Here is a 22,595-nt window from a genome sequence, read left to right on the forward strand (position 1 = left end):
CCTGTTCCATGACAGCACATCTGCTGCAGCACTTCCTTTCCAATGAGCAAAAAGGGGGCTACGAGACCCAATGGATCGTACAGGGATGCAACAATGGACAATATGCCTCGACGCGTTGCAGGCTGTTCCTTAAGACTGGTGCTGATCTTCAGGCAGTCTGATTCAACCACCCAGGGCACAAAGTCTTCTGGCTTCTTCTGCCAACTTAATAGCCTTCTCTGAGCTGCCTGTACTTATGACTCCATCGTCAACATAGAAATTTCTCAGAATGAACTGAGAGCTTAATGGGTATCGGTCTTTATTTTCTGTTGCCAAATGCTTCAGTCCGTAGTTCGCACAACCAAGTGATGAGGCTGCGCCAAAGATATGCACCCTCATCTTGGGGCTGTGCACCGAGATCTCCTTTCTTCCACCAAAGAAGCGCAGGTAATTCTGGTCCGACTTCCTCACATGAAATTGGTGAAACATTTTCTCTATGTTGAACATCAATGCAGTGGAGTGCAACCGGAAGCGAAGGAGTACGACGTTGAGATTGTTCATCAGGTCAGGATCAGTGAGCAGATGATTGTCCAGACTGGTTCCCTGGTACTTGGCAGAGCAGTCGAACACCACACGCAGTTTGCCTGGCTTCTTGTCATGGAATACACCGTGATGAGGTATGTACCATTTTTCGCCCTCCTTCCCATCATCGTGGACTTCCTCTGCATCACCCTTTTTATGACCTCCTCCATGAACTTGACATACTGTTATGTTGCTTTTGCTTAGCAACATAAAGGTCTTGATGATTCCCAAGACTTTTGGGAAAATACTACGTGGACTGACAAGGCACAAGTTAGACTTTTGGCATTAAAGTAACACAGCATTTCAGAAAAGGAACATCATGCCAACAGTAAAATATGGCGACGGTAGTGTGATGGTGTGGGGCTGTTTTGCTGCCCAAGACCTAAAAGAATTTCTGTAGTAAATGGAACCACAAATTCTGGCGTCTCCCAAAATGTCCTGAAGAAAACGTAGGCCATCTGTTTGTGACCTCAAGCTGAAGTCCACTTGGGTTTTGCAGCAGGAAAATGATCTAAAATACACCAGCAAGTCCACCTCTGAATGGCTTAAGAAAAACAAAATAAAGACTTTGGAGTGGCCTAGTCAAAGGAGATCTGCAAATTGTTAATAGTTTGTTTTAACCCCCTAAGAAAACTCTGATATTTTTAACACTGAGGCAAGGACAGTAAACAATGGCAATGGCCCAGTCAAAGTCTAGACCTCAACTTGGTTAAAATGCTGTGGAAGGAAATTATCACAGCTGCGAATGCCCTCAAACATCAATGTTGTAAAGAACAGTGTGGCAAAATTTCTCTACAACAATGTAAGACACTGATAAAGCCATACAGAAAATACTTATTGCTAGTAAAGGTGGTTCCACATACTATTACATCATAGGGTGTACCTAGTTTTTTTCTTTTCTTTCTTTTTTTTTTTACAGACGCTGCTTCTCCCATCCACTCACAAATTGCTGCTCATATTGAAAGAGGGATGGAGGGTGGGTGAATAACTTTTTACACCGGTTTTTGTACCAGACTGTCAAGCAGAGGGGTTGCCTAACCCCCTATATCTTGCTCATCTAGCTGAATCTCGACTGCACTGATCAGGTAATATTCTGCACTTAATGCTGGCATTTAAGAATCATTTTCCCCCACAGGCAAAAATAGTGCATGACTTGGCATTTTAAAGCAGATAATAAAACTTTCCTTAAATACAGCTCTCATCTCAGAGTGCTTTTTAGCTGCCCTTAGTGGAGTCAATTATCTCCCCACACTTGCTATTACTGAGACACTCTGAGCACCTTGCGCCTGAAAAGGTCTGTACACCATACTTTCTCAAAAATGTCACATTTTTAAATGCCTCTCAAATGTAGACCCTGCAATATCAGAAATGGCACACTCGTGGTTTCTTTCATCCATTTGTTGCTTAACCAAGCCTCTTCACCGGGCCCGATGAATTCAAAGTGAATAGTAAATATCCTTCAAAATCAGAAACCACGTAGCCTTTGTATACTGATGAGTTACTTTCCAAAGCAGAAATGAAGATTGTTATGAACAATGCTTTGAACAGACGCTAAATACAAGTGTTCTTTCCTTGCTAACATAATAGAGGAAAAAATGCTTGTATTACTTTGTCATATCAGTACTTTTGTTACCATGAAATGCGGCCCTGCTATTGGCCTAGAGGTTCTCCTATTTGATTGTTCTAAACTAACCGTTAGTTTATGTCTTCTTTATAATCAGCATGTTGTGGTTGGGGATAGCATTGAAAAATGTTAAAACAACAGAGACACATTAGCTTCTGAAAAATGACTAATTTAGGCAAAAATAGGTAACTGAAGAATAGAAAACTTTCATTTCATATACACTGAGTCTTTTGACAATCAATTTAGCTTTGCTCATACAATATGAAACTCTCTAAAATTCTGCTTTTGATTATTTTGACTTACTGTCTAAATAATTAGGATGAAATGATTCAACCTCTCACTGATCATTCAAATCTAACCCTAACCCCACACAGAAGTTTGGCTCTCAACTGTCTAAAGAAATCATCTGCAGTTAAGAACAGAATTATGTCTTAATTCACGAGGCTGATCATCAAATCAGCTTGGTATTTTATTTCACTTAATCACTCTAATTTAGCTCTTCTTAATGCTAGACAGTCTATTTCAGTAAATTTATTTTGTATACGAGTGTTTTTTAGACCGTAGTAACTGCAGTGGCTTTAAAAGGTAAAAGTAATTAAAAGGCAAGAATTGTATCACTTTTTTTCCCCAAGTAGAAGTACTTCAGGTGTTGGAAACAGGACTGGTTGTTGTAAATAATTCTTTTGAATGGAACCAGAATCACGTTAGTATCACTGATATTATCGGTAATTAAAAAGTGCTTTCTACTCTTGCTGATCACGCCAAGTGCTTTTGCACGATAAGCCCAATTCATCCATACACAAACACTCAACAAAACCTTTTTCTATGGAGTGTAGTAGGAGTAGGTTGATGGATTAATTGTGTGTCTTGTGTGTGAGATTCAGTGTTTCCACTATGGCTTTTATAATTCCCTACCTCTGAAACAGAATCATTAAGGAAGTATTTGCTCCATAGAAAAGTTCAGTAGAACTCCAGAGTAGATTTGAAAGATATGAAAATTCAGATGTACTTATTAATTAGTTCGAGAGGCTGTCAAACATATGCAATGCAATATTATTCCGTACAAACAAACAACTAGACAAAATCTAAACCAAAATATGTGGGATAATCTCATTGTGATAATTCATAAATGTATATTAAACATATACAAACTTAGTATAGAAAATAAGGAAATTTGTGTTTGGTTGATGTTTGTTCTAACAATTCTTCTTGGTAATGCATTTTATATTGCGTTAGTTGCACCCATTAAACGGCATGCCATGCTTGGAGAAAATTCTCTTGAGTTTCTCTGATAAACTGCTACATAAGGAATGACAGTGTTCTTCCGTTTGTCATTCTGTTTCTCCCTAGTTGGTGTGACCCTCTTTCCTGTGCATCTTTTCCAATTTGATAATGGCCCAGTTGGAATAACATGTTTTGAGAGCTTTCTTTAAAAGGGTGTGTTCCTTTTCCTTTCCTTTTGCCTTACAGGAAACTTTATCTGCCTGGTGTTGTAGGGTCCTGCTTATCCCAGTCTTGTGTTCCAGAGGGTGGTGGAAGTCAAAGAGCAGGTACTGGTCTGCCTTTGTGGACTTCAATACACTTCAATGTTTAGACCCTCATCCTTCTTAATGTGCACAGTGCAGTCCAGAAACAGCTATTATCCTTCATTTCTTCCCTGGTGAACTGTTTCTATCCACTGAGTTGATGTGACCATTGATGGTGACCCAGGTGTCATCCACATATCACCAACAGCTTTACTTTCTCCATGTAAAAGTTAAGTACTATAGAAAAAACACCATTAACTATGGCACAATTTAAAGGGAAATAAACAGGCTTTCCAAACATATAAGATTTACTGTGATTTACACCTAAAGAAATAATTGACAAACACAATTTCATTACCTTTGTGCTAACTTTATCTTTAGGATGTACCTGATTTTACTCCAAGTGGAAGAATAGAGGTTTCACTGAACTATCCCGACAGTGAGTAGGGAAACAGGAGTTCTCATGCTGATGTTTATAACTAGAAATTACTCTAACCCTGACAACGCACAGATGACAAAGGGACCGCTCAATGATGAAAATCATACTGTATAAATGACTTTTTAAAATGTATGAAAGATATATATATATAATCAGTATATAATAATCAGTTTATTCTGCATGAGGAAGTTATCAACAGTTTTTCAATCTGCATTTCCTCGAATATTAATTAATTAATTTAATATACCTTTATTAGTCCCACAAGGGGAAATTTCATAAGGCTGCCGACCTATTGCACGCAATGGCGGCGCCATCTTACCCTCCGACCATACATACATTACACAAAACATCACATGGGGAAGACAGGTCAGAGATGTATAACAATGGAAAATGCACCACATGAGGAAAGAGGAGAAAAAATAACTCCCCCCAGACTGAGCTCCAACAGGGAGATCAGTTTGAGAACAGAAAAAAACTCTTAATACACCAAAGAAACACATGACAAGTAACATGGGTGGGTAAAGGGTGAGAGACAGCCGAATTAGACAGTACATCCGGGCCTGCGTGCGCTGGTCTCCTTGATCCCCGTCAGCATCAGAAGGGAATAAGCGTCGAAGGCGTTTGGAAACGGAGGGGGGATGAGTGTGTGCATATCAGTGTATATGTATGTGTGTGTGCGTGTCCAGAGTTCAGCTGAGACAGTGTCCTTCGCCCTGCCAGGCTAAGTAAACAGTCTTCCAGCCAACCCAGGTGGCCTTGCATGGAATGGGAAGGAACAGACTAAAAACAGTCGTTATCAGGGTGTTTTTGTTCAGCTGCAGCCTTGCAGCTGGCGCCAAAGGGGTATCCGCATAAGTGATGGTGCTTTATAGTTTAGTGCAAACAGCTCATATGAATTTCAAAGCAGTTCTACAGTCCAACACTGGTCTCTCAACCTCCCGTTGGAGAGCCGCGAGCTTCACCATACTTGCGTTCTGTGATGTTGTCATTTCTTGTGCTCAAGGAGCCGATTCTGAGAACTCACGACAGTGTGCCTCCCCGAGATGTCATCCAATTTGCGCCCAGAGATGTTATTCCGAGCTAGCCCTCCCGAGATGTATCCAGTCTGCAGTCAGAGATCTTATTCTGAGTATTCACAGCAGCCGTAGCCTCTCCAAGATCTTATCCGTGCTGACTCAATGAGCCCATTTTGAGAAACTCACGCCTCTCCCATCGTTCCAATCCCAGCGGGCAGCCTTGTGGGGGTTTGAACAGCCGGTTCTGCTTTCTTAATTCTTCGATAAGTCAGGGCCAAGCCATCTCCGATCAGCAAGAACCCTGTTATCGTGGTTCAGAATAGGTAGATATCTTCAGCACTCAGGCTCACCCAAGCCCAAACTTCTCTTTGAGAAAGGGGTGTCAGTTGCATTTAGGGACCAGTTGATCCAATCCATAATTCCTCTTTTAGGTTTTAGAGAACAGACTGTGGGAGAGTGTTCCAGGGAAAAGTAATACAAAAAACACGAGACTAGACAAGGACACAAGAGGCTAAGCAGGGAAGCTAAGGGAGAGGAGGAGGAGGAGAAAAGAGCGACCGGAGCAAGAGCAGAATTAATATAATAACAATATCTAACAATGTTACTACATAAAGCATCAACAACAGCACGGATTCAAACTATATTCACTGCTTTCTATATCCATTTAATTGCAACCTGTCAGCCTTTTTAATCATAACACTTCAGCAAATTTCTTTGCTATCCTACTCATTCAGGAAAAATCTGGATTTTGGTGGGTACTGTGACTTTGGACAACCCACTTCACCACCTAGGTTGTGATTGCCCTTCTAAATAATAACAATAAATGGACTGGTTCTTATATAGCACTTTTCTATTCTGAGCATTCAAAGTGCTTTACACAACTTGCCTCATTCACCCATTCACACGAGCACTTATTCCTGTGAATGTGTGTATATATACACACATTCATACTCTGATGGATGCATCGGAGAGCAACAATTTCTTGCCCCGGGATATTTGGCATGCAGACTGGATTAGACGGTGAACAAACACCAAACCTTCCGATTAGCAGATGAGCTGCTTTACCGCCTGAGCTACAGCCATAACACCCTGCTACACTTGCTGAATGTGCTAGAATATGAAATGTGAATCATTGAGTAATTCATGTATTGGTTCTTAAAAACATAAACTCAGAAGGTCTCAACCACAATTTAAAAATAACATTGATAAACTAATATTCACCAGCTTACAAACACTTTTACTTTGTATTTAAAATGTCAAAGTAAAAGCACATTTTTGGTTTTGTTTTTTGGAATTATTTAGCTTGATGTGAATTTTTTAACCGAGGCAGTGATTTAAAGGAAATCATTTAAGAATATTATAATGGAAGTCACACGTTAGTGGAAGAACTGCCACTTACTTGTAGATAAATGTTTTATTTTACGAATTTTTATGTTACTGTCAAAAAGAAGTAGTAGTTAAAATGAAGTTATAGTACCTCTGAACTGTAACTAACAACAGTCCTCAAGTTTCTTTCTGAGTTATACACATAGACTGTATGCACACTCACTTTAGATGAGGATGTGTCACACTCCTGGCAGATCCAGCCATATCCTGTCTGCTTGGGTGATTTCTTCAGTGGAGGGTCCAGACACCCAAAGTGATAGCAGAGTCGACACTCGTCACACCTGAGATGCAGACAAAGGGGGGGCACACGTTATGTCCCAGACACTTAAAGCCTGAGCAGTCCTTTAATGATGAGGCCAGTTCAACAGTGATGGATGATGACAAGGCAGGTGTCAGTGAGTGAACTTTGTTAATGTATTCCAAATATCCTCTAATCACTCCATTCCCTTGACCTTACACAATCATTGTCTACCCAGTGGTTCATATCAGTGTTCAGATAAATACGGGCCTTGGTAGTGCCAGTAGTGCCTGTACAATCCTAAGGAGCTGGAATATAAGCCCTCTGGTGAAGCAAAAGGGGTCAAATAACTTTTAGAGTGTGTTTCACAGAGAAGACATATATTCAGTTGCAGCTTTTCAAACCAAAACTGAAATAAACAAAATTAATAGTTGATTTATGAACATATTTTTTTCTTTTTTGAAAAATTAAATGTTCACATGCATAGTCAAAGGAGCTTGCAAAGAAAAGCGTCTGGACTTCTTTAAGTTACTTGAAGACGTTTCACCTCTCATCCGAGAAGCTTCTTCAGTTCTAAGGTCAAATGGTGGAGAGTCCCAGATTTAAACCTAGTGGGAGTTTCCCCCCACAGAGGGACAAAAGGACCCCCTGATGATCCTCTAATCGCCTGAGCCAAGGTGTGAAACTGGGTGTGGGTCCCAATCAGTTAGGGTTTTGGGTGAGTTCATTGTGAAACCTGGCCCCACCTTATCATGTGAATTCCTGAGGTCAGATGGCCCAGAAGAAGCTTCTCGGATGAGAGGTGAAACGTCTTCAAGCAACTTAAAGAAGTCCAGACGCTTTTCTTTGCAAGCTCCTTTGACTACGATGACCTGGATGACTGAGAACCTTCACAGACATGTTCACATGCATAGAAATCTTGGGTTAGAATCACAGTGAAATTAATTTAGCTTAAAGATTGTAAAGTGGTAACATGGTTCTGTTCAAATTATAGAGATACAGCAACTTGAACTCCAAAACCTCATTAATTAATTTAGTTTCCTTAACCAGTAGTTAACTGGGCAGCACAACGGTCCAATGGTTACCACTGTTGCCTCATAGCAAGGGGGTTATGCACTCACATCTGGTGGCCATCTTGGACCTTTCTATGTAGAATTTGTGTGTTCTGCCTGTGCTTATGCGAGTTCTCTCCTGCATCCTAGCTTCTTCCTACAGTTCAGAGACAATGAATGTAAACTTGAAAGATTGTAACAGGGCTAACACAGACAGACTGGCAACCTGTCCAGGATGAACCCCATCTCTTGCCCTTTGACAGCTTGGATAGGCTACAGCTGGGGAGCGGAGGGGCTGGGCAATGCTGTGTAGACTCTTTCCTCACATAGCTAATCACCATTAAAGATGGCCAAAGATAGAGATTTTGACTATACTGCTCTACCGCGATAGTGCATGTTTATGAGGTCGTCTAGCTGTGCCTGTTTTGGTCGAAAGCATCGCAGCGGCTGCAAGCTAGCATGGAGCTTACAGGTGGGGAGGAGGAGGAGGTGCTCATAAAGAAGACCAGTGCGACGTCTGTGATATGGACCTGGTTTGGGTTTAAGCTGTCAGAAGTTGAGCAGAAAAATATCATCTGCAAATTATGCCAGGTGATAGTAATAGCGAAGAGAGGGAATACAAGTAATTGGTTTTATAACCTCAAAATGAAGCACGTTTTGGAATATGAGGAAAACCAAAAACTGCGCCTTCCACAAATGCTCAGTCATTCAAGTGGAATGACTGGGCATTTGTGGAAGCAAAGCCACCAGCGTTGTGGAGGACCCCACACACCCACTCTTCCCCCTGCTGCCTTCTGGCAAGAGGTACCAAACCATTCGGGCCTTCATTGCCAGACTGCGAAACAGTTTCTTCCAACAGGAGGTCAGACTCCTGAACACTCAGTGACTGGACTGACACACAAACCCACACACCTTCATACAAGCCACTACCTCAAGCACTTATCTGCACAACGTCATACACACACACACGCACGAGTTACATTTTGCACAATGCTAAGTCTTTTTGCGCAACCCTCTGTCATTGTACTTTTCTGATGCCCTGTTGTGTCTGCACTGTCTTGCCTCTGTATCGTTCTGTTCTGTCTGGTGTTGCACTGTTGCATATGGAAGTACACAATGCAAAACAAAAATTTCAGTGGCTAGTGGATCTAAGAACAGAAAACAGCCACTTCCCTGAAAAAGCCCCAGTAAACATCAAAGTGGCAGACCCCCAAGAAAGGGTCTCAAGCATAAAAAGTTAGATGGCACCAGGCCTGGATATGATTTACACCTCCTGGCTAAAGAAGCTAACTGCACTCCATGAGCATCTGGTAGCACAAATGAACCAGTCACCAATGGACAATGGATTGAATAAAGGGGTAGGAACAAAAAAGTGTAAACGTCATCCTACTCCTTTTCGAGCAGAAACATTGTGTAGACATAGAGATATTAATGATATCTTAATGTTTTTAAGTTATTTTTTTCTCTTGTTATTACAGTTATGCTTGCATGTTCAAAATAAAATTATTCTATCTATAACTACAAGAAAACCTATGACTTAATGCCTCACACATGGATTTACCAAGGAGATGCTCTGTTCCCACTACTGCGTAGGCCTGAACTCCCTCAGCCTCTTGGGTCCAGGGTATAATCTGCTGTTTTTGACTACTTTTGATTTTACCTCTATCTTTCACCTTTAAAAACTGTTTATCTTACCATGTTTGGTTTCATTCTTTTCAGCACAGCCTCACATGTCTGAATTTACAGTTATTTTTTTCATTTTGACATACTGTGTTAACACAATTGATCTGAAATCAGATCAAAAACACAAAATCAGAGTAGAAAAAAGTATTTTTTTTACTGTAAAAACCACAAACATGTTTAACGAATCATTTTCATAACTTGAAATGCAAATAGAAATTTTATAATTTAAAAACCTATGCACAAGTTTTGCAAAAGGACAAAGTTATTTGCAACTATTTACCTAAAAATGCAGTCAAGGCATTTTTTTATAACCATTTCAAACTACTTACAAAACAATCAGGTGTTCTGCATCACTGCACACTAACTACACAATACAACACACTAACTATAGACTCCAAACACGCTAGACCTCACAAATCTTTCACATCACAAAACTCGCTCTGTCTTTCACCGCACGCTCACTTTCTGAGCCACTTCTAAAACTTCTTCCTCTTCCTAAACAACAAAATGCCGCACTTTGCCAAATAATTTTTCTATTGGTCGACATGGTACATTTTTCCACCAATAGGAAAGGGATGTTTTTTATTTTCTTTCTTTTTTTGCTTGCAAGCAGAGACTGCTTTTTAGTGCTATACTTAGAAAAGCAGTTTTTACCGTTTCTTCCTGCAAGTAACACAACGATAGTATTCAGGAAAAAAACACTGCGTATATTGTTTTTTTAATCATAACTCTAATTTTATGTGGCCTATCAACACAATTTAAAAAGTGGTATATAGTTTAGTCTGTATGGTCAACACAAGTTTAAATGGAGACTCTGTGTGGCTGCATCTTCAGCCCAGCTGAAGTCCAAACTAGAGTCCAACTCTTCCAAACAGTATTAATAATACTTACTTTATAGGATATACCAAAAGTTGAAAAATTACTATTTTACAACAGCCAAACCATAACCTATACCAAAGTAGCTTACATAATGAAGAAAAGCTCAATAAAATGAGTATGACAAGATAACATAACTCAATAAGGTACATGTGGGCGAATGTTGCCAAAATTTATATTTACATGCTACTCCTAAATTTGTTTCTATTGCAGGTCTGTTTTCAGTCACATATTTGTGTGAAATGCTCATGTTTAAAGGGTTTAACACATCAGCACGCTACAGAACCACGTGTTAAACAAACCGCTGAAGCAAATAATTTGTGTCAAGGATTCTTTATGATCAAATTATTCGAGAGCTGGTTCCACAGAAGAGATGCCCGAAAGATGAAGCCTTCCTTTCTACTTTTAACCTTCTGAAATCTAGGATACAATCATGCTTACTGCAGGAAAACCATTTTTACCATTTTACTTGGGGTTTCAACACAATTTAAAAATATGTATAGAGTTGAACGGGAGACTCGGCAAGGTTGCATCTTCCTGCTAAGTCATCTTAAATCGGTCATGTGATTTGGTGCATCCATCGACTCCAGAGGTTTAAATACCCTAGGAACTACAAGTAAGCCAACAGCTCTATTGGGGTGACCTGGTACTATGAGGTCTTTATTTATTTATGTATTATTAGAATTCATAAAGGCATCAATCAGCATCACTCTGATGTAGGATGTTCCTAATTTTAGAGATATTGTGCAAATGGCAGAAAGCTCTGCTATATATGTCTTTAATATGTGCACTGCAGGATATATCATGGTCAAAAACAACTCAAAGATTCATCCATTCACATTAATAAATTACAGCCCATGCAACTCACTGCCTTTGATACCTACAGCATGCTCTAATCTCTGTAATTAAATATTGTGGTCAACTGTATCTAGTGTCACGGGCTGGGTCTGTGACCCAGCATTTTGTGTTTATTTTCTGTATTGATGACTTGTGTTTTTACTGAAAATATGTTTAGTTCAGCACGGTGGCACGGTGGTTAGCACTGTTGCCGCACAGCAAGAAGGTCCTGAGTTCAATTCCACCGTCAGGCCGGGGTCTTTCTGTGTGGAGTTTGCATGTTCTCCCCGTGTTTGCGTGGGTTCCCTCCGGCTTCCTCCCACGGTCCAAAGACATGCAGCTTGTGGGGATAGGTTAATTGGATAATCCAAATTGCCACTAGGTGTGAATGTGCAAATGAATGTGAGTGCGAATGGTTGTCTGTCCCTGTGTGTTGGCCCTGCGACAGACTGGCGACCTGTCCAGGGTGTACCCCGCCTCTCGCCCTATGACAGCTGGGATAGGCTCCAGCGCCCCCCGCGACCCTGAAAAGGAGAAGCGGATGGATGGATGTTTAGTTCTTGTGGCTTCTATTATTTAGATAGGTTTGAGGTTCTCTTTTTTAGTGTGTTGTTAGATTCATCTAGTTATCTTAAGCCCCGAAGTTGCTTAGTCTTCAGTTTTGTTTTATTAGGTCACTTTGTGTCATCACCTCCTGTGTTTAGGTTATCTTGTTGGTTCATGTTTCATATCTGCGTTGTTCAGGTTTGTCAAACTCGTGCCACGTAGGCATCCTGTCATGTTTCCGGTTTATTTTGAAGGGTTTTGTTTCATGTTCTGTGCTTAGTGTACACTTCGCCCGTCGCGTCATTATGTGCATTTGTTTCAGCTGTTTCCACTTTCCATGATCATCCCTTGTGTATTTTTTCTGTGTTTCCACTTGTTCCCTGTCGCGTTGTTGTGTTACCACCCCCCATGTCTTCATAGCCATAGCTGTCACAGTCTTAGTCTTTGTATTTATAGTCATAGTTTTCTTCAGCATAGTCTTCTGAGTTTTCATAGTTGTATCTCAGTATTAGTTTCCCAGTTTAGTTCCAGTTCTGTTTCGCCACTGTGCTTTGTGCCATGTTTGGACTCAATGACATCAACCATAATAAAGGTTCATTATTCGTTTAAACTCAGTTTTATCTCCTCACTCACACACGGTCTGTCCCCGCAAGCCGTGACATCTAGCAGTATCTAACAAACTAGTATCTAGCAGGACAAGCACAGTGATGAGTCCACTGTCACAGGCTACACAAAGGTCATTAGTAACTTTCACTAACACTGTTTCTGTACAGAGATGAGTTCTGAAAGCTGACTGAAACTCTTATTATTCATCACCTTACAAATCAAAAGATGCCAATTATCTGTGACAATTAAATTTCTGCTGTGGTTTTAGTAAAACTAAAGTGCCTAATGTTTAAATACCTCTTTTTATATATGGTTGTTGGGGGTGTTGGTGCCTGGGATGTTGGTGAGGACCACACTCATGTGTTCACAAGGGGGAAAAAAAGGTTAATGACTTATTAGAGGAATACAAGATGATAGATATCTCAGCCTGTTGCTGGTAGTGGAGCTGACATTTCATTTTGCTACCTGATTTACTTACAGGGCTGGGACACCTGTCAATATTTTCTAAATTCAGACAAAACTGAGATTATTCTACCCGATCCTAAAAATCTCAGGAAAATGTTGACAGTTTTAGGTGCAACCTTAGAGCAATCAGATTTACTAAACGATAATGTCTTGGAGATCAGTTTTTTCCACAACAGTGCAGGCTCTTTCAGGTTTTCTGGCCAAGTCTAATCTAGATTTCCTGTTTTTGAGTGTAACCACTGGTATGCACCTTGTAAACCCTCTGTATTTACATTAATAGGCATCTCTTATAGACTTTGACAGTGATATGCCTGCCTCATACAGAGCTCTGGTGTTACTGTGTACCAGTACCAAGTTTGACATGTAAGAGGCATCAGGAGGAGTCTTGGGTTTTGGATGATATTCATCTGGACGTAGCGTTTTCAGTGGGACATTGAAACTCTACCCCCAGATGAACAGAATCAACCTTTTGGGATTTCCCTTCCTGGATGATTGAGATGACTGAGTTGTAATAGCATCTGCGTTGGATTACATAGAGACTTACCAAACTTTAATAAGCATTTAAATTTATGGGATGTTGCCCTCTTGCACAAGACTAGAAAACCCACGAAACAGGTGCAATACACACCGTGGTATTTAACCATTAGCCCATTTAGATTGACTCAAACCATAGCAGAACTTTCATTGTCACAGATAATTGGAATCTTTTGATTTGTAGAGACATAAGATAACAACTGCTGCACATTAGCACAAATATGCCAAAGCAGGTGGATCTCTGTCTCTCACATTCACACACAAACAGACACACAGTCTGTGCGATGAGCTGAGCTGGTCTATCTGCTAGGGAAACAATGAGAATTTAAAGTACCCTCCAGCCCCCTAGTGAACAGAAGACAAATGACCAAAGTGTGTGGGCTCCACTAATGAGCACATTCCTATTGTTGCACACAAACTGCCAATTGATTTCACATGAATCTCCAACTAAGGAAAAAAGGAACGGGAAAATTCTTCAGTTTCGCTGCTGGAGACCCTTGAAGGCCTTTTCAAATTCACAGGAGGGCTCTTTAGCAAGCCTGCGACGACTGCACAGATGCTTCGCTAATTACTCTACTTGAGTGCACTTTTTGTAATATTTGTTGTGCATTATGCGGAAGATCTCTGAATTAAAGCACCGCTTACTGATGTACTTTCCCCACCCTTTCTGTATGTGTGACAGTGCAGCAGTTTTTAATTTCCATTTCTCTATGGATAGCAAAATAAGCTTCATTACACTTTTCAGCAAAAGAAAGCTCTATATTCGGGTAAGTTTACACTAAACGTTGAGCAACACAAGCACAGTCTACATCTCTAAGGGCACAGCATTGGGACCGGCATTAATTATTCCAATATGAGGAATCCTATGCAGAGGAAGCATCCAAATGACACTTTTCATGTAGTGTCATGTAATTAACTATAAAAATGTCAGTTTAACACAAACTAACAGATCTAACAGTCAAAAACACAGGAACCTACAGCAGTAGCTGCAGCTATCGAGCAGATAGTGTCTCAGCACATCAGAGACTGTGTACCCCCCCTCCCACGACCCCCAACCATTTGCTTACAGAGCAAATTGGTCTGCGGAGGATGCCGTCACCCTTCACAGAGCACTGAGACACCTGGAGAACAAGAAGAGCTATGTGAGGATGTTCTTTGTGGACTGCAGCTCAGCATTCAGCACCATAAACCCAGACAACACCAAACTGGACCACATTCATATTCCCCTTGCCACCTGCTCCTGGATCAAAGATTTCCTCACCAACCGGCCTCAATTCGTCCAAGTTGGCCACCTCCACTGTCACTTCGCCCCGGATCCCAGCAGTACTGCATTCTCAGCCCCCTACTGTATGTTCTGTAAACCTATGACTGCACACCAACCCAGCCAGCGTGATTGTCAATCAGAATCAGAATCAGAATACTTTATTAATCTTGAAGGAAATTAGGGTTACAGCAGGCAGCACGCTAATGGTGCATGCACACTTACAAAGGAACCTTCTGACCAGACTTACACGAACATCACATTGGGAAGACATGTCAGAGAGGTAGGCTGATAGGAAAAAAAACAACAAAAATACATAACATGAGGTGAGAGGAGGAGAAAAAACCTCCACTCAGACTGAGCTCCTAGTGGGAGAACAGTTTGATAACAGAAAAAACACCTCAGCACAAAAAGCACATGACTGTCAGTACACCATAGAAACAAGACAAGCAACAGGGGCGGGTAAGGGTAAGAGAGCCGGTGTAGACAGCGCATCCGGTCCTGCAGCATGTCTGCGCTGGTCCAGTCGACCGCCATCTTCCCCGGGAGGGGACAAGCATCGAAGGCGTTTGGAAAGGGAGGGGGGATCAGTGTGTATCAGTGTATGTGTGTGTCCAGAGTTCAGCTTAGACAGTGTCCTTCGCCCTGCCAAGCTAAGGAAACAGTCCTCCAGCCAACCCAGGTGGCCTTGCGTAGGAAGGCCACCTGGGTTGGTATGCGGTGGTATGCTGATGATACCACCGTAGTTGGGCTCATCTCTAATGGAGGTGAGACAGTGTACAGGACGGAGGTAGAGAACTTGTCCTACTGGTGCTCAGAAAATAACCTGCACTTCCTGCATGTCCTGAGAAAGATTAACCTGGACCAGAAGCTCCTGCTGCTGTCCTTCAGCTCCTCAGTGCTGTGCTGAGGGTAACTAGCACTGCCCACAACATCATTACCTGCCCTCTGCCACCACTGCAGGCCATCACCAGATCCTCAGCAAAGCCAGAGCCATCACAGGTGACCCCCATGCACCCTGCTCACCACCCATTTGACATGCTGCTTTCTGGTCAGCGCCTCAATCAGGTCCCACACCTCCAGACTCACAAACTGCTTCTTCCCCTTGGCCATTTGGAATTTCAATAAACAACCAAGAGCACAGAACAAGACAGCCGTATGAAGTTCAAACAGATGCCAGTGATCAAAGGAGAAGGGCTAGATTGCAGTGAGCTGGTAGGAAGGCAACAATAACACAAGGATTTACAGGAATAGTAGATTTGCATCATGGCTTTGTCACTGATAAATCTGCAAAATCACTTTCTATTCCAGCTCGGTAATAATGTGGTAATAGTGGAGGAACAAGGTCTTGATTTTTACGAGTTAACTTCAGTAATGACTACTTACAAACTATCAACTTGTCTTTTAGACTCCATTTCTACAAGACTGCACATGAATATGATCAACCTATCTCTATTAATCAGCTTTGTACCACAGGCCCTCAAGCTGGCAGTAGTTAAACCGTTACTTAAAAAGCCATCACTTGACCCAGCTGTCTTAGCTAATTATAGGCCAATCTCCAAGCTTCCTTTTATCTAAAAAAACCTTGAAAGAGTAGCTGTAAAACAGCTGCCTGATCATCTGCAGAGGAATGGTTTATTGCAGAGTTTCAGTCAGGTTTCAGAGCTCATCAGAGCACAGAAATGGCTTTAGAGGCGGTTACAATTGATCTTCTTCAGACTTTGACAGTGGACTCATCTGTGTGCTTGTCCAGTGTTCAATACTGTTGACCATAATATTTTGGTACAGCTATTAGAGCATGCTGTTGACATTACAGCTACTGCACTACTTTCACTACACTAAGGTTATTTAAGGAGTTCCACAGGGTTCTGTGCCGGGACCAATTCTGTTTACATGATACATGCTTCCTACAGGCAGCATCATTAGAGCGCATAGCATACATTTTCGCTGCAGATGACACCCAACTTTGTCTGAGTAATACAATATCTAATCAGATGGTTTCTCTCGATAGTAGGGCTGCAACAAACGATTTTTTTGATAGTCGACTAATCAGATCATCATCCATTGGACGTAAAACGTACAGCTTTTTGCACCAGCAGCATCTGCTCTTATATAACTATCATTAGCTTACAGCTTTAAGTGTTTCAGGTATGTGCTAACTAAAAATAAAGACAAGATGATAGTTTATTAAATTTTAATGAAATTTGCTGATTGTTTTGGTGAAGTTTAATAAACTCCTTGCTATCTAAAATATAACAGGACACCGGAGTATATTCTGGAGCATCTCACACTTCTGATAATCAGCTGTCTGCTTGACGTTTATTCAGCTGTGTAAAAACTAACTTTAATCTCAGCCAAACCGATTTACTCAGGAACAAATAAAATACTAAAAAAAAGCCAAACAATAACATTTTTAAGTTATCTAAGTGACTTATATATCATGTTTAACCTGAGTAGCGAAAGATGGCGGTGGGTTTGAAAATGATCTGCCGGGAGTCCGGTGTTCTCACGGCTCTAGTTAGCCTAGCCCCCGGCTAGCTATCGAGCTAGTGGGTAACAGACGTCTCCGAAAACGTCGGAGCGCTTTTGAAAATATGTGGTGTCTTGATAAACTGAGCAGATATTTGAGGTTTACACAGCTACATTCTCGCCTGAAAATATGTTAAACGTTTATTTTGTGACCCAGAAAGAATAATAAGAGTAATATTAAAACTAACTAGCTGCCGCCATTGTTGGAAACTGAGCTGGGCTGCGCTATGAATTCTGGGACACAGCTTCTTCTTCTTCGGGGTTTAACGGCAGCTGGCATCCTTGTACATGCAGTGCTGCCATCTTCTGTTTCAGTCCGTTATTACACTCTTAAATCCTACTACTTATTCCTGCGTCTTTTGTGATCTTACAAAGCTTCAAACGATGAGTCGACTATTAAATCAGTCGTTGACGATTTTGATAGTCGACGTAATCGTGACTAGTCGACTAATCGTGGCAGCCCTACTCGATAGCATTACCTCCCAGGTGGCCGCCAGTAACACTGTGAGGAATCTTGGAGTTGTTTTTGACCAGGACAATGTGCGTATTAAACAAATATGAACAACTGTTTTCTTCCATTTGTGCAACATCTCTAAAATTAGAAATGTCCTGTCTCACTGACGCTGAAAAAGTTCATTTTCATTCATTCATTACTTCTAGGCTGGAATACTGTAATTCATTATTATCATGATGTCCTAAAAACTACATGAAAAGCCGTCAGCTGATGTAAAATGCTGCTGCAAGAATATTGACAGGGACTAGAAAGAGAGAGCAGATTTCTTCTTTACCGGTTTCTCTACATTATTCGTATTTAACACGGAGTCGAATTTCAAATCCTTTTCATCACATACAAGGTCTTGTGTTAACACATCACTCTGCATGTATTAGTTATTATTATTAATCTGGCTTTCTTCCACAGTGTGTCTTTATCCTGTCATCCCTCCCTGAGCCTGGTTCTGCTGGAGGTTCCTTCCTGTTAAAAGGAGTTTTTCCTTCCCACTGTCACCAAAGCCTTTACTATGGGACCATATGATTATTGGGGTTTTCTCCGTTTTCTCTGTATTACTGTGGGGTCTTTAACTTAACCTAACAACCTAACTGTTGTTGGGATTTGGTGCTATATAAATAAAATTGAATTGAATTGAAAGTTATAGCTACAGTAATATTAGATTGAAATTTATTTAAACAGATACTAAACAGGCCAGAAACTGGGGGTAATAATGTGAAAACAAATACATGTCTATGAGGAAAAACCAATCAGTATTATATTGGTGGAAATATGATGACCTAACATGGACTGAATGGTAAATGGACTGGTCTTATACACCACTTTTCTACTCCTCATGAGCACTCAAAGTGCTTTATACAACTTGCCTCCTTTACCCATTCACACAAGCACATTTTTCTATGCTTTTTTTCTAAGCAAGTGCCATCTATGTGTCATTCACACACATTCATACTCCAATGAACGCATCAGAGAGCAGCTTGGGGTTAGTATCTTGCCCAAAGATATTTGGCATACAAATAGGAGCCATCACCAACCTTTTGATTTGTAGATGACCCGCTCTACATCCTGAGCTACAGCCAAAGAATCTGTGCATTACAATTTTCACATACTGACTTGTGTTAGTAACCTCATAATAAGGTAATACTGACTAATGTTTAACATATTAGCATACCGGGACTAAATTATAATGCTAGAATTAATTAATGCTTCTTTGTTTGAAGGCAACAGTGTAAATATTGTGCTTAATGTCGCAGCTTCTTACCTGGAAACAAAGTGTCTCTTTCATGTTAGTTACCTATTAAAAGCAACCTTCAACAAGTGTGACGATTACTTGGAAATGTGTGGTAGGGGAATGTAAGTTACAATTTCACAAACCAACAACTGCATTTCCTACTTGCCTAATATCAATGCATTATTTTGGTTATGTCACCTTTACAAGCATGTCTGTATAAGATACGGTTCCCTAATTAACATTTTCATTTCAAATATCAAAGTTTCGCCACTCAGCATTAATCTTGGTAACACCTACAGGCATAATTTCATTTTCAATTTCAGGAGTCACCATGAGAAAAACTGCATGTAAAAAAAACAAACAGTCAAACTGGTCTTCCCCCACAGCTTATACTGAACATACACGCAGTTATATGACATTGTGGATTCTTAAATGGCTCCATTCAAAGTCAACATGGAACAAAATACATGCTAATTCTGTTATGTGCACCAAGCCATTAACAAAAAAACAAAACAGAAAAGTTGTATACTTATAATAGTCACATCATTTCAGACATCTGAAATGTCCTTTGGTCATGTAGCATATTCACATACTTTTACTTAAATCCATTTGTGGTCTTTAATATGCTTTTAACCCTTTAAGACCTACCATAGAACCAAGTCCGCCAGAGCTTATATTATATTTTTACATGCTGTGGAGCCATTTTTGGGAGCATTTCAAGCTGATATACATCAATACAACCATTATAGCCCAAATTTTAATAATATGTATGCATTAAGTGCATAGTAATTACATAAATTGCAAAAAAGTGCAATAAACTAAAAAAAAAATTGAAAATCGTTTTTGTTTTTTAACATATATTTCTAGTTAGAGAAATTTAAGAGGCTTATCCCTCAAAACTGTAAATACAAAAAAGTTGCACAAAATAGTTTCCCACCACAGGAAACTTATTTTAAGTGTCTTCATAGTTTTATTTTTCAGATACACCAATTTTTATACACTGCAGGAAAAACGAAAATAAATATTATAATGCAAATTTGCAAAAAAGCAGCATATGCATCAAAATAAACTATTTCCAGCAGTGCAATATGAGTCCTAAGCATCGACACAGAAAGTCATAAAGTCAAAGATAACTTTTAAAAACACCAGTATAGGCTCATGAGGCCCTGATGGTAAAAAAAAACTACATTTCCGCGAAAATGACGTCACTTCCGGTTTCGGGCAGGTCATGGCGGACATGCGATAGTTCGCGCTGACGTCTATTCCAACGTAGGAAGTGTTATGAACAGCTGATCGGATCAACAAAGCGTGTTTCTGGAATATTATGTTTTTGTTGCTGCAAGTGCTTTTTATGCAGTTTTTGCAAAACTATATGTGGAAGGAAACCGTGACCGAGGACAAGCTGATGGCATAAGATGTAAGTACAACTCCTCCGGTTTCATATGCAAAATAAATTATTGCGCTAGCTCACGTGGTTGCAGAGCTACCAGGATTTAAAAATAGTTACGCAGAACGGAGCGTGCCCGCTCTGACTGGTTTTAAAGGGTTAATGAGTAAGTGTCATTCACAGCAGTGAATGGAACTAACTACTAACTACTTTGTGTTGAATTGTAAAGCACCTGTGTATTAGTCAGTATTAGCAGTTCACTGGGAATGTCTACTTACAGAAATGTATTAGCTCATGTGCTGATATCAAATATTATTTAAAAAAAGTGTCTGTGATATTTATTCAAGGTGCTGGTATGGAGAAGGCTAAATTCATAAAGGTACACTATGTAAAATCTCACCACAAGATATCAGTCGATTGCAGTCAACTGAATTCTGTTTTCTTTCCCCTCCCAATCGCTGCTGTGGGACAAATATCTCTGGTCGCTGTTTATCTGCAGTGAGTATGGGCTGTCAATCCGCTATTTACCTCCGCTGTCAAAATGTGTCCCCATATTCACTTTGGAGGAAGCTGTAAAACGTTGTGAAGGGAGTCCAACACGAGTGAATGAGTCAGTGAAGCTCACTTCTATCCAATAACAACAAAACTGAAGCAGGTTGTTGAGGATATCCTGAACTCATTTGGCATGAGCGCTGCTATTTTTGTTGCTATTAGATGGTGTTAGTGAAACTGTCTTTGAAGTAGTTCTACGTATGCGTGTGGCTAGAGACCACCCACACATGCAAAATGTAATTAGGCAGAACCACTGTACTGAAGATGGCAGGGCAACATTACGGCTTCCACAAACCGGTGCCCCCTCCCATGCAATTTTAATTGGATTAATCCTAAGTTTACGAGAACACATCAGTTTGTTGCAAGATGTGCACCTGCAGACATACAATCTTGTTTAAAATACATTCACGCTGATGGATGTGGCTTAATGGTTAGTTGTTGTTTGCCCTTCAACCCAAAACTACGTTTAATTGGTCAGTCATTAAAACATTTGCCCAGAGTGCACGATCATAGACACTTTCCCTGCATTCTGTGGTTTCAGCTGTACAACGGTCAGTTTGTGGCCCTGTTGTTTGATCCACATAGTGAATGTCGTTTTCAGTTGCTTCCCAGTCACCTGCAAAGCATCAGCCTTTATCTCCTGCCAACATTACCCTTACACACAGAGCTACAGCAAGGTCTTTGATGTTATCAAAGCAATTTGGCCCAGCTTTAATCATTGGGAAAATTGAGTAGTTCCCCCCTCCTCCCCCTCCTCCCTTGTACTTGTACTAAGCAGACAAAATCCAATCAGTCATATAAGAGATTATTGATTGATGCAATCTTATTGGAGGTGAGGTGATGGACGGGACATGACTGATTGCTTTTGTCTGCTACATGTCTTGCTCTCAGTTGGCGATTCATGTCCACTTTGATCTGGTGTTTAATCTTTTTCTGAAGTTCTCATATCAGTCCCCAGAGACAGGTTCTCACCAGGCGGGGCTGATGGCCCACAACATCCAAGTTGGTTACATTTGATCACGTCCACATCTTCAAAATCACTCTCACAGTCCTCACTAGATCTCTTAAAGAGAAGTGTCACTGCTCCCGTATCATATCAAATCACATCGCCTGCAGAAATATTCACTGATTTGTCATTAGAACTAAATTGAATCATGCTGATCAGGAAATAGACGACAAAACATTACATCAAGTTTAATGATGAGTTCATCCCATCCAAGAAACCTGTGGTTCAATTTTACAAGTTTATTATTTAGCTATAATTAGCAAAATATTTTACAGAAAATTCTTGCTAAGCAACCTAGCTAGGTTCATTGATAAACTCTCACCCAAACATAGTCAATTCTGGTTAACCCTTTAAGACCTACCATAGAACCTAGTCCGCCAGAGCTTATATTATATTTTTACATGCTGTGGAGCCATTTTTGGGAGCATTTCAAGTTGCTATACATCAATACAACCATTATAGCCCAAATTTTAATGATATGTCTGCATTAAGTGCATAGTAATTACATAAATTGCAAAAAAGTGCAATAAACTACAAAAAAATTGAAAATCGTTTTTGTTTTTTAACATATATTTCTAGTTAGAGAAATTTAAGAGGCTTATCCCTCAAAACTGTAAATACAAAAAAGTTGCACAAAATAGTTTCCCACCACAGGAAATTTATTTTGAGTGTCTTCATAGTTTTATTTTTGAAATACACCAATTTTTATACACTGCAGGAAATGAAAATATA

At 40.3% G+C, this 22,595-nt stretch overlaps 2 protein-coding genes across 5 annotated transcripts in view; both read right to left on the reverse strand.

The window, feature by feature from the left end:
* LOC146493814 (uncharacterized) overlaps window positions 1-22,595 on the reverse strand; it is a 136,980-nt gene that overhangs the window by 110,756 nt on the left and 3,629 nt on the right. The gene's annotated exons all lie outside the window — the stretch shown is intronic.
* The window catches only part of phf14 (PHD finger protein 14), a 132,683-nt gene that overhangs the window by 19,137 nt on the left and 90,951 nt on the right, over window positions 1-22,595 (reverse strand). For 2 of the 4 annotated variants that reach the window (XM_085148943.1, XM_085148942.1), the window contains exon 17: window positions 6,716-6,833. In XM_085148943.1, the coding sequence (XP_085005069.1) occupies window positions 6,716-6,833 (118 nt within the window). Of the gene's footprint in view, window positions 1-6,715; window positions 6,834-22,595 lie in introns of those variants that run through there. The other 2 variants (XM_085148945.1, XM_085148948.1) reach the window with 2 other exon arrangements.

This window comes from Neolamprologus multifasciatus, chromosome 22 (genome assembly GCF_963576455.1).
Source record: "Neolamprologus multifasciatus chromosome 22, fNeoMul1.2, whole genome shotgun sequence".
NCBI classification, from domain to species: domain Eukaryota; kingdom Metazoa; phylum Chordata; class Actinopteri; order Cichliformes; family Cichlidae; genus Neolamprologus; species Neolamprologus multifasciatus.